This window comes from Macaca thibetana, chromosome 8 (assembly GCF_024542745.1).
Source record: "Macaca thibetana thibetana isolate TM-01 chromosome 8, ASM2454274v1, whole genome shotgun sequence".
NCBI classification, from domain to species: Eukaryota; Metazoa; Chordata; class Mammalia; order Primates; family Cercopithecidae; genus Macaca; species Macaca thibetana.
Genome location: NC_065585.1, coordinates 47,139,032 through 47,151,191, shown reverse-complemented (window position 1 = coordinate 47,151,191; position 12,160 = coordinate 47,139,032). Strand labels below are relative to the sequence as shown.

General features: G+C 42.7%; 2 protein-coding genes across 5 annotated transcripts in view; both read left to right on the top strand.

Moving 5' to 3' along the window:
• ERICH5 (glutamate rich 5) overlaps positions 1-12,160 on the top strand; it is a 700,842-nt gene that overhangs the window by 600,239 nt on the left and 88,443 nt on the right. The gene's annotated exons all lie outside the window — the stretch shown is intronic.
• MATN2 (matrilin 2) overlaps positions 1-12,160 on the top strand; it is a 167,977-nt gene that overhangs the window by 121,461 nt on the left and 34,356 nt on the right. For 2 of the 3 annotated variants that reach the window (XM_050800488.1, XM_050800486.1), the window contains one exon: positions 4,621-4,743. The exons of the other annotated variant lie outside the window; for it this stretch is intronic. In XM_050800488.1, the coding sequence (XP_050656445.1) occupies positions 4,621-4,743 (123 nt within the window). The remainder of the gene's footprint in view (positions 1-4,620; positions 4,744-12,160) is intronic. 3 annotated transcript variants of the gene reach the window in all.

Below are 12,160 nucleotides of genomic sequence, written 5' to 3'. Positions count from 1 at the left end.
TTTCAGGCTGGGCGCGGTGGCTTATGCCTGTAATCCCAGCACAATGGGAGACCAAAGCGGGTGGATCACTTGAGGTCAGGAGTTTGAGACAAGCCTGGCCAATGTGGTGAAACCTTGTCTCTACTAAAAATACAAAAATTAGCCAGGCATGGTGGCAGGTGCCTGTAATCCCAGCTACTTGGGAAGCTAAGGCAGGGGAATTGCTTGAACCCAGGAGGCAGAGGTTTCAGTGAGCTGAGATTGCGCCACTGCATTCCAGCCTGGGTGACAGAGCAAGACTCTGTCAAAAACAAAAACAAAAAACAAAAAACAAAAAAACAAGCCTCTCAATAAAAATGGGCAAAATATTTGAATAGGCACTTCACCAAAGAATATATGGAGATGGCAAAGAAGCATTTGAAAATATATTCAACAACATTAGTCATTAGGTAAATACAAAGTGAAGTCATATTGAGATAATCATACCCACTAGAATGACTAAAATTACCAAGTGTTGATGAGGATACGGAGCAACTGGAACTCTCATAAATTGCTGGTGGGAATGTGTAAGCAGTTAAGCATACATGTCCCATATGACTCAGCCATTATGCAAGAGGAATGAAAGCGTATGTACACACAAAAACTTGCACATTAATGTTCATAGCTGCTTTATTTGTGATAGCCCCAAACTGGAAACAGGTAAACAGCCCTTCAGCAAGTGAATGGATAAACAAATTGTGTTATAATCACATAGTGAAATACTACTCTGCAATAAAAAGGAACAAACTATTGACACACATATGAATATGGACGAATCTCAAAATAATTATGCTGAATGAAAGAAACCAGACCAAAAAGAATACATACTATATGATTACACTTATTTAAAATTCCTCAGGGAGATAAAAAAAGAAGATAAAAATAAAATTCTAGAAAATGCAAACTGATTTATCTGGATAGAAGATAAATGGTTATTTGGGACTGGAGAGAGTAGGGAAGAATAATTAGAAAGGGGCAGGAGCAAAGTTTTGAGAGTAATGCATATGCTTATTATTTTGATTGTGGCGATGGTTTCATGGCAGGTTACATATGCAAATGCATCAGATTGTTTTTCTTGAGTATGTGCAGTTTGGTTTTTGTCCATTATACCTCATAAAAACTAAAAACAAGTAGAAGAGACTGTATTATTCCAAAATTGCTATGCCATAAAACACAAAGAGAGGCTGTGGAAATGTTCTGGCCCATCACTATCCAGGGGGACACTCTGGTGGATGGAATGCTCTGTTTGCATCAGACAATACAGTAGTCAGGAGCCATATGTGGCCATTGAGCACTTGAGATACAGCCAGTGCAACCCAGCAACTGAATTTTTGTTTCTTTTTTTGTTGTTGTTGTTGTTAGAGACAGGCTCTTGCTTTGTTGCCCAGGCTGGAGTGCAGTGGTACAGTCATAGCTCATAGCTCACTGCAATCACCAACTCCTGGGCTCATAAGATCCTCTGGCCTCAGCCTCCCTTGTAACTGGGACTATAGGCAGGTGCCACCATGCTCAGCTAACTTAAAAAAATTCTTTTTTTGCCGGATGCAGTGGCTCATACCTGTAATCCTAGCACTTTGGGAGGCTGAGGCGGGTGGATTGCCTGAGTTCAGGAGTTCGAGAACAGCCTGGGCAACACAGTGAAACCCTGTCTCTACTAAATTACAAAAAATTAGCCGGGTGTGGTGGCGTGCGCCTGTAGTCCCAGCTACTCAGGAGGCTGAGGCAGGAGAATTGCTTGAACCCGGGAGGCAGAGGTTGCAGGGAGTTGAGATTGTGGCACTGCACTCCATCCTGGGCAACAGAGCAAGACTCCATCTCAAAAAAAAAAAAAAAAATTCTTTTTTAGAAATGGGGTCTTGCTGTGTTGCTCAGGCTGGTCTCAAATTTCTGGGTTCAAGCAATCCTCCAGCCTCAGCTTCACAAAGCGCTGGGATTACAAGCATGAGCCACCACCCCAGCTGAATTTTTATTGTTATTTCATTTTAATCAATTTTAATTTAAATAGACATATTAGGCAGCATGGTTCTAGATTAAGGGAGACTAAGCAGATACGAAAACAAAATACAGTCTCTGACTCTAGACTAGATCCTGTACTGGAAGGTGAAAAATGCTCTGATGAACATAATTAAGTCAACTGACAAGATTAGAATATGGATGGTAGATTAAATGTAAGTATTGTATCAATGTAAACTTATGAAATTTATAACCATACTGCAGTTATATAAGAGAATATCCCTCCTCTTAGGAAACACAGACTGTTTTTAAGGGAAAGGACCAGAATGTATATGATGTACCCTTACATAGGTCAGAGAGATGACCAAGTAATCACAAGAATGGGGTAAAATATTAATGAAGGTGAATCTGGGTAAAGAGTATATAAGTGTTTCTTGTACTATTTTTATGTTTATAACTTTTTGTAAGCTTGAAATTGTTTTAAAAGGGAAAGATTTTTTAAATGCCTTTATATATGACTATGGTATTGCAATTATATTGTTTATAAAGACTCCCAGTGTTTTAAAGCTACATTATGAAGCATTTATGGACAAAACAATACAATGTCTGGGCCAGGTGTGGTGGCTCACTCCTGTAATCCCAGCACTTTGGAAGTCTGAGGCAGGTGGATCACGAAGTCAGGAGTTCTAGACTAGCCTGGCCAAGATGGTGAAACCCCATCTCCACTAAAAATACAAAAATTAGCTGGGCGTGGTGGCAGGCGCCTGTAATCCCAGCTACTTGGGAGGCTGAGGCAGTAGGATTGCCTGAACCCAGGCGGCAGAGGTTGCAATGAGCCAAGATTACGCCACTGCACTCCAGCCTGGGTGTTAGAGTGAGACTCCATCTCAAAAAAAAAAAAAGAAAATTAGTCAGGCATGGTGGCACGCACCAGTAACTCCAGCTACTCGGGAAGCTGAAGCAAGAGAATTGCTTGAACCCGGGCGGCGGAGGTTGCAGTGAGCCTAGACTGCACCATTGCACGTCAGCCTGGGCAACAGAGTGAGACTCTGTCTCAAAACAAATAACAATAATAATAATAATAATAACAATATAATGTCTGGGGTTTGCTTCAAAGTAATGTGGGATCTTACTATAGAGAGTTGGAATGTAGTTGAAAGCAGAGCAGCCATAGATTGATTCTCCTGAAGCTGGGTGATATGTACATGGATTTATTATACTACTCAGTCCATTTTTGAAATTGGACATGATTGTATATTTTGCTTAACGTTTCCATAAGTTTAAATTGGGAAAAATTGGCATCTTACTCAACATTTTTTCCTTTCAAGAATATTGTATATCTTTCCCTTACTCAGTTTGTTTCCTCTGGTATGGATTGGGAACTCTCATTTATACCAAATTATTTATTAGGAAGATTATTTATGCAGTTCAAATGTTCCTTAAAATAATAAAAACCCTCATCAAAACAAAGACTCCTTTTAAGATTCCATCAGTGGTCATTTATTTCAAGCAATTTTAAACAATGTGTTCAAGTTCCACTATGGGAAAATACTTTGCTCAAATTCTGCAATAAAAGTTTATTTCCATATTTAAAAATACTTATACAAAAAATATGAAAAAAAGAAATAAAAAATAAAGAACAAAAACAAAAAAATACACAAGTAAAATTTCATTATGACAAATTTCATGAAATACTTTTTTAAAAAAATATTTTGGTTTAAATTAGTGTATCCCTAGAGGTCACATTCTCTGTGAATCTTGAGATAAAGATCCTGTTTATGTGCAGCCGAGCCCAGTAAAGTAACCAGGAGGTGTTTCGAACTCAGAGTATTTATTCTTTTCACTCCTAGGCTTTATTTTTCCCAGGATATAAGTTTGTGTCTTATTGTTTGGCTCACTGTTTGATGGGTATAAGTGGTTTGGAGTTTGGCTTTGGGAACGTTTAATTGTTTTAATTGCTTAAATTCAGTAAAACACTCAGCTAAACCATTCTCAGCCTACAGTCTGGCAAATACCCCATTTTCATTTTAGTGGCTCCTACATGAATCAAGACAAGGACAGCATGTTCACAAATTTGTTGGTTGCATAAACGTTTTTTAATATGTCAGGAAGTTTGTCTTTGCCTAGCAGAAGAGTCCAGGTATAATAACAATAATAATAATAGAAGAAGAAGGAGGAAGAGGAGGAGGAGGAGGAGGAAGAGGAGGAGGGGGAGGAGGAGGGAAGGAAGGAAGGAAGGAAGGAAAGAAGGAAGGAAGGAAGGAAGGAAGGAAGGAAGGAAAGAAGGAAGGAGGAAGGAAAGAAGGAAGGAAGAGAGAAAGAGGAAGGAAGGAAGGAGGGAAAGAAGAGGAGGAGGGAGGGAGGGGGGAAGGGAGGGAGGAGGGGGAAGGGAAAGAGGGAGGAGAAGGGGGAGGAGGGGAAGGAGGGAAGAGGAGAAGAAGGAGAAGGAAAGAAGGAGAAGAAGTTTCTCTTAGGAGAGGCCGTATCTCTAAACATGGAAGTAGCTTTATTAGGAGACCCCTTCATAGTGTGACTCTGTGAGGTGTGGGATTTTACCTGTTTAGGAAAATGAAGACTGGAAATCCCTGGTTTTCATATGGTAGCTGTATTGATTGGTTTGCCATTCTTGTGATTTTTCCTTCTTGCCAGAGATAGACTACTGTGCCTCATCTAATCACGGATGTCAGCATGAGTGTGTTAACACAGATGATTCCTATTCCTGCCGCTGCCTGAAAGGCTTTACCCTGAATCCAGATAAGAAAACCTGCAGAAGTAAGTTACAGTGGGAGCTGGAGAAGGGCTTGTTCTGCTAAATGCTCCTCTAGTTAGTTTTCCTTTCCGTGCAAATCTTAAGCAAGATGTACTTGTATTCAGCATTGTTTCTATTAACATTATTCTGCTGTTTACTTTACTTTTTCACTAGATCCTATTATGTGGATTATTTTTGGATATTGAATAGGTCTGGTCATTAGATTCAATTAGCCAAGTGGGGACCCAAGCTGAAGCTCCCACCTATGTGAAATGCAGGTGCACTCTCCCTCCCCCTTATTCCCGTAGCATTGCCATCTTGGAAAAAGAAAAGAATGGGCCCAGAGATGAGAGGTAGAAGGAGCTGGTTTCTTCTAGTCCTACAAGATAAGACACTTGATGGATGCTAAGAGGGAGGACATTGCAGCTTTATTCCCTTTGATAGGAAAGAAGAAGAAAAATGAGTCTCTAGGACATCCCAGCAGGATTCAAGGGGTACAGGGTGTCAGCGGGATGATATTGAGGATGTGCTGAGTGCCTCAAATGCCTGTCATCTGGCACATCAAGGGCCATGATTGGGGATCTGAGCACAGGCCCCAGAGGGCACCTGTTTAAGACAAACCATTCCTGAGAGACTGCTAGAATGGACAGCCCACAAGGACAGAGGCGATTATCTTTTTCTCACTGCTGAATTCTCAAAAGCTCAAAGAGTACTTGGCATTCACAGATGTACACAATGTTTGCTGAATGGGAATGAGTAAGTGAATCTTTCTACGATGTATCATCCTGGAGAAATTGTGGGTATTTTTTTTTTTTTAATTCATCAATCTTGTTAGAAAGATAGCCTTCTTTAGGCGTGCAAGTTGTGGATTTTTTTTTCAGGAAATCTTTCCCTAGTCAGTCCACACTTATGCACACTGAATTGTTTGGGGTCTGCTGACAATGTCATTCATAGAACTCTCTGGAGCGTCCATTGAGGGATGTAATTTTCTGTATGCTCCTTCACCCATTTCTTCCTGATGGTGTGTACAGCAGTGTTCTGCATGGCAGGACTGTGTTTTCAAAGGTTTCACATATATCTTTTTTGAAAAGCACCATGAGCTGTTTAACTGAATCCAGATGAGTCACATTCTGCTCATAGCACAGATTAACTTTTATACTCATTCTAGCAAGTGTTAAACTGTGTATAGTGGCAGATGGTTGCAAATCCCGGATTTTGAAACGGAGCCTCTCTTATAAAACTATTCCCACTGCCTTGTGAGGGTACAAACCCTGGACACATTCAAGCATTAAATGAAAATTTTAATGGAGAGCATTCAGATGTGAAAACAATTAGATAAGCTATTTTCCATAAGACCACACATGCCTGCAATAGGTCAGAGGGCCAACTTTTCTGGTCTGGCCACTCTGTGCTATTTACACCTTTTGCTAGGAGTGGGTGTGTGAGGGACTGACTGCGCCCAGGGGAAGTCACTCCCAGGTGGACTCACATTTGCAGACCCAAAGCTCTTCTGTGGGTGGTGATTCGATCTGGTTCAGCTCAGATGCTCAGTGCAAGCTTCCTCATGCGTTACTAATGGAGGGGGAAAAAGGAAACAAGTCAGGCCTGGGGCTATGGACGGAGGACATTTTCTTGACGTTCTGCATCTCTTACCAATTGTCTGAGTCCCTCGACTTCTGCTACTCCCTCCACACCCTTCCTGGAGAGGCACTTGGAATAAGAGGAGGTCCAGTGCAACGCAGGTATGCATGGGAAGAAGAAGATTGAGAATGGAAGGGCGAGTAGAGAGGGAGTGACCATTTGGGAGTGGTCTGAGTGCTACAGATTGGTCCCCAGGTGGGCCTGTTTGCAAGCTAGCTGTGGCCCAGACCAGAGTCCCTAATGCTCATCCATGTATATTCAGTGGGTATAGCACCTCTTTAGCCAGGCACCCTACTTTTTCATCCAAGAAAAATGAAATTTGTTCCTAAAGGCTCGTGTCCTCATCAGCCCTCACCCAGTGTCCTGCCTCATCGTTACATTTTCCATTGTCTTTGCTGTGAACCCAACCCTGACTCCTGAGGTCAGCCTGCAGGAGCCGCCCCTGACTTCATGCTTGCACTCAGTCCATTAGGGCAAGACAGCTGTAAACGGAAGCGAGTGCTCACTGTCTCTCTGGAGCATTATGTGGATGAGGGAAGCCAAGAAATTGGGCTTAAAAGTCTGGAGTCCGTTATTAGAAGCCTGAGGTCTCTTGAGTGATCTGAGCATTATAAATCTGCAGCCCAGGGTACAGCCGTTTACATTTAATAGTAGGTTGATGGATGTGGGCAATTTTCAAATCTAATATGAAATCTGTTTTTAAAGGAATTTGATGTCATCCAAATTAAACTGGGGGAGAAAAGATCAAGGCAGAATCCTACTGAAGAAAAGACTCTTGGCCAGGATTTGTTCTTGCTCCTCATCTGGGCACAATTTCTCCTCCTGGAGAGTGCTGTCATCAGTTTACAGCATGAATTATTAAGGCAACAGTGCAAAGCACAGAAACTGTGATTGCCCTTCCTGCCCAGGTAGAGCCCTAGGGCCAAATCAGATGTGGTTCATCCCCTGTGCTGGACTCCAGGATCCCTGATTCTGGTACCATGATGAGTACTCTCAAGAATCGGTGTGAAGCCCACGGGTTTGACTGAGCCAAGAGACGTGACGTCCAGGCTTGGCAATGTCACTCATATTGGTTATGTGTCCCTGAGCAGCTACTTTCTACTTCTCAGGACCTGGATTTCCTAAACTGTAGGAACAGGACTTCCTGCCTTAACACCCTGTTGCCTCTCCAGTTTTTTGGAAACTTACTATCTGTGCACTCTGTTGGTATCAAAATGTACTGCCTGGGGATCTTTCATGGTTTCAGTCTTACCTCCTCAGGCCTCCAACTCTTTCACAAGTTAGCACTCAGAAAGATCGTTTGATTTGTTTGCTGACAGTCCTGTCATCTGACCGCACAGAGCTTTAGTGGACACTTTGGGCCTTACCAGATTAAGTTGTGTCCCTCCTGACCTGTGGGTGCCACATCAGAGCACCTATCGTGGTACCAGATACAGGATGCACAGTAGGTCCTCAATAAATATTTAGTGAATGAATAAGTGAGTGAGTGAATATCTAAGAAGCACACACATGAGGAAATATGACAAAAGGGTGGTGAGAAGGCAAAGAGCCACCGTTAAACCTCTGCTAAAAAGAACCATTTGGAGAGGTTTTTTTTGTTTTTGTTTTTGTTTTTTTCAGACACAATCTCCTTCTATTGCCCAGGCTGGAGTGCAGTGGAGCAGTCTTGGCTCACTACAACCTCTGTCTCCCAGGCTCGGGTAATTGTGTCACTTTGGCCTCCCGAGTAGCTGGGACTACAGGCGTGCACCATCATGCCTGACTAGTTTTTGTATTTTTAGTAGAGATGGGGTTTCACCATGTTGTCCAGGCTGGTCTCAAACTCCTGGACTCAAGTGATCCACCCACCTCAGTCTCCCAAAGTGCTGGGATTACAGGCCTGAGCCACCACACCCAGCCAAAAAGGGTGGTATTTGAATTGCTGTGAGCCAGATTGCTGGGTGATAACCTCTTTAAGAATCTAAATGTTTTTCAGTTGAATTGCCTCATGTGTAAATCATTCTTTAAAAAAAAAAATCTTGCTTGAAACATTGTTTACTAATTTATTTTAATTTTTTAAAAATGTTTTTCTTTTTATATTTTTATTATATGTGCTGCCGAAGTGAGCACTCCTTTTTATATTTTTAAAATTGATACAACGCAGTTGTACATCTTTTTGGCATTTATTTTAAAAAAATTGACAAAAATGGTATACTTTTATTGTGTACAATATGTTGTTTTGAAATATGTAAATATACATTTTTCTTAAAGACAACATTGGCTTTTTTATTGTGGCAAAATATATATAACATAAAATGTACCATTTTAACCATTTTTAAGTACATAGTCCAGTGGTATTAAGCACATGCACATTACTGTGTAACCATCACCACCTTCAATCTTCAGAACTTCTTCATCATCCCAAACTAAAACTCTATACCCATTAAACAGTAATTCCCCAGCTCCTCCTCCTCCATCTCCTGGCAGCCACCGATCTACTTTTTGTCTATGAATTTGACTATTCTAGGTGCGTCATATAAGTGGAATCATAGAATGTTTGACCTTTTGTAACCAGCTTATATAGCTTGACATAATGTCTTCAAGGTTCATTCAGTTGTAGGATGTGTCAGAATTTCCTTCCTTTTTAAGGCTGAATAAGATTCCATTGTATCTATACATCGTCCTTTGTTTATCCACTCGTCCTGTGACAGACCCCTGGGTTGCTTCCACCTGTTGGCTTTTGTTGATTAATACAGCTGTGAACTTGGATGTGTATACCCAGAAGTGGAATTGCTAGATCATATGGTTAATTCTAGATTTAATTTTTTGAGGAACCGCCATGCTGTTTTCCACAGTGGCTGAATGCCGGGTTTTAAAGAGAGAGTTGACTAAAGATCATTTCCCCTTTCCCTGATGGTGTAATGGAGTGATTCCTACAGGCCCCAGACTGCGGGCCTTCATGTTCTGTGTTTGTCTGTCTGTCTGTGGCTGGTGTTTCATCTCATTTTTCTCCATCGAAGCTCTTGGCTTGTTTCCTGGCACTCAGTTATGGCCTGCACAGGTGAGGCTGCTGCTGAGTCAGGTAGGTGAATGGAAACTTTACACAGCTAACAATATCTTGCCTCTCCTCACATGGGAGTGGGTTCTAGAGAGAGAGCGCCAAGGGTCAGTGACACAGCAAGGTGGTGTCTCTTCTTCTAGGCCATCCATGCGTGTTGTAGCCTTCTCCCCATGCACTCTGTCTGCAGCCATTCTGCTCATACTCTGGGCGTGAAGCAAGCTCCAGCCACCAGTCACCTGGGAGGGCACCTCACAGATTCTTTTTTTTTTTTTTTTAATCTTTTTTTAAGGTGGAATCTCGCTCTATCACCCAGGCTGGAGTACGATGGTGTGATCTTGGCTCACTGCAACCTCCATCTCCTGGGTTCAAGTGATCCTCTCACCTCTGCTTACTGAGTAGCTGGGACTACGGATGTGTACCACCATACCTGGCTGATTTTTGTATTGTTAATAGAGGCGGGATTTCACCATGTTGGCCAGGCAGGTCTGGAACTCCTGACCTCAAGTGATCCACACCTTGGCCTCCCAAAGTGCTGGGATTACAGGCATGAGCCACTGTGTCCAGCCGGATCCTTTAATAGACCCTTTGAGAGGTCCCTCAGGTCTGGGTCTCACATCTCCATTTTTACTAGCAGTGGGTCTTGATCAAGTTATTAACCTCACTATACCTCAATTTCTCAGCTTTGAAATATGAATAATAATCACACATATCTTGCAGGGTCAAATGAAGTTATGTTTGTAAAGTGGTTGACACAGCATCTGGCATTTAGCAGGTGTTTAACAAATGGCAGCAGCTATGATTATCATTACTAAAGTTACTATCAAATTGCCACTAATAGTGAGAAAAATAAAGATGGCATGGTCCCTGCTTGTGAAACTCAGTCTAGTGAAAGAAACAGACTTTGAACCATCACAGATACAAAATATACTACGTAACCATTGTGATGAATGCTATGAAAGAGAGGTCCTGTAGAAAGAACTGACTTCATTTGGGAGGTCACAAAGGATGACCAAATGACGCTAGGCTGACTGTGAAGGAAGGTAGAGGTTAGCCAGTGCAGCGAGGAGCCACTGAGGCAAGAGGGTAATGTGTCATATCTTCAAGTGATTTGTGGATGTGAACTTCGTCAAATAACTTTTGGGCAGATACATGGTAAGAATAAAATGTATTCATTACTTTGTGATTTCAGATCATTTTCCCTGTATCAGTTATAGTGTTTTTTGTTCACACAGAACAGGAAATCCAATTAATGGTGTCTTAAGGACATTTATTTTGTACCTAACAAGTCCAAAGGTGGTTGGTCCTTTGGATGGCTCAGTGACTCAGTGATGTCATCAAGAATCCAGACTCTTTCTTTCTATTCTGGCAAAGCATGTTGCATTTTCATCTTCATCCTTGTCACCTCTTGGTTACAAGATGGTTGCTGCAGCTCCCAGCATCATATCCTCACACTAGTAGACTCAAAGGCAGAAAGGACAGAGGACAGAGAAAAGCGTTTCTCTTCATACACCTTTTTTTTTTTTTTTTTTTTTTGAGACGGAGTCTCACGCTGTTGCCCAGGCTGGAGTGCAGTGGCGCGCTCTCGGCTCACTGCAAGCTCCGCCTCCCGGGTTCCCGCCATTCTCCTGCCTCAGCCTCCTGAGTAGCTGGGACTACAGGCGCCCGCCACCGCGCCTGGCTAATTTTTTGTATTTTTAGTAGAGACGGGGTTTCACTGTGGTCTCGATCTCCTGACCTTGTGATCCGCCCGCCTCGGCCTCCCAAAGTGCTGGGATTACAGGCTTGAGCCACCGCGCCCGGCCTACATACACCTTTTTTTTTTTTTTTTTTTTTGAGACAGAGTCTCAGGCTGGAGTGCAGTGGCACAATCTCGGCTCATAGCAGCCTCTGCCTCCTGGGATCAAGCGATTCTCGTGCCTCAGCCTCCCAAGTAGCGGGATTGCAGGCGCGTGCCCCCATGCCCAGCTAATTTTGTTTTTGTTTGTTTGTTTTTAGTAGAGGTGGGGTTTCACCATGTTAGCCAGGCTGGTCTCGAACTCCTGACCTCAAGTGATCTGCCCACCTTGGCCTTCCAATGTGCTGGGATTACAGGCACAAGCCACTGCTCCTGGCCACCTTTGTCTTTTCAGGAAGAAAAATTTTTCTTGAAGGCCCCCAGTAAACTTCTTTTGTTTCATTGGTCAGAACTAGGGCATATTCTCACCCCTTGACCAATAACTGACAAAGAAGAACATGGTTGCCACGCTGGCTCAGACCAGCCATGACTCATGCTTGGGGGTCATGGGGTAATGGTTATTGGCAAGACAACCAACAGTGTCTGCCACATCCCCAGAGAAAGAACAATGCTGTGCAGTTAAACTGATCCAGCCCATCCAATGAGGTCGGTGGTGACCTTTTCCCGCAACGCCAGTCTCATAAAGGCTCTCCACAAGCTCATTTTGTGTCCTTTTCCAGTTCTCCGTCTCCCCTGGAGCCTGCTATGTATGGGGTCTTACGGCTTTAGCATTTTCTACCAGGAAAGGAATTGCTTATTTGCTGGTTATGACAGTTTCCATCTGCTGGCAGAAACACAGCATGGATAGAGCGACCTTACCATAGGACAGAATTGCAGTAGTCTGGGGCAGCATCAGAGATGCGCCTCCTCCAGTCCCATGATAGGATGCCAGCGTGATCTCAACAGACAAAGGTGAAGCATTTGGACCCTTCTTCATGAAACTACCAACTCCTGCCTCCCTAAATAACTGGATATTTTGCAAGAT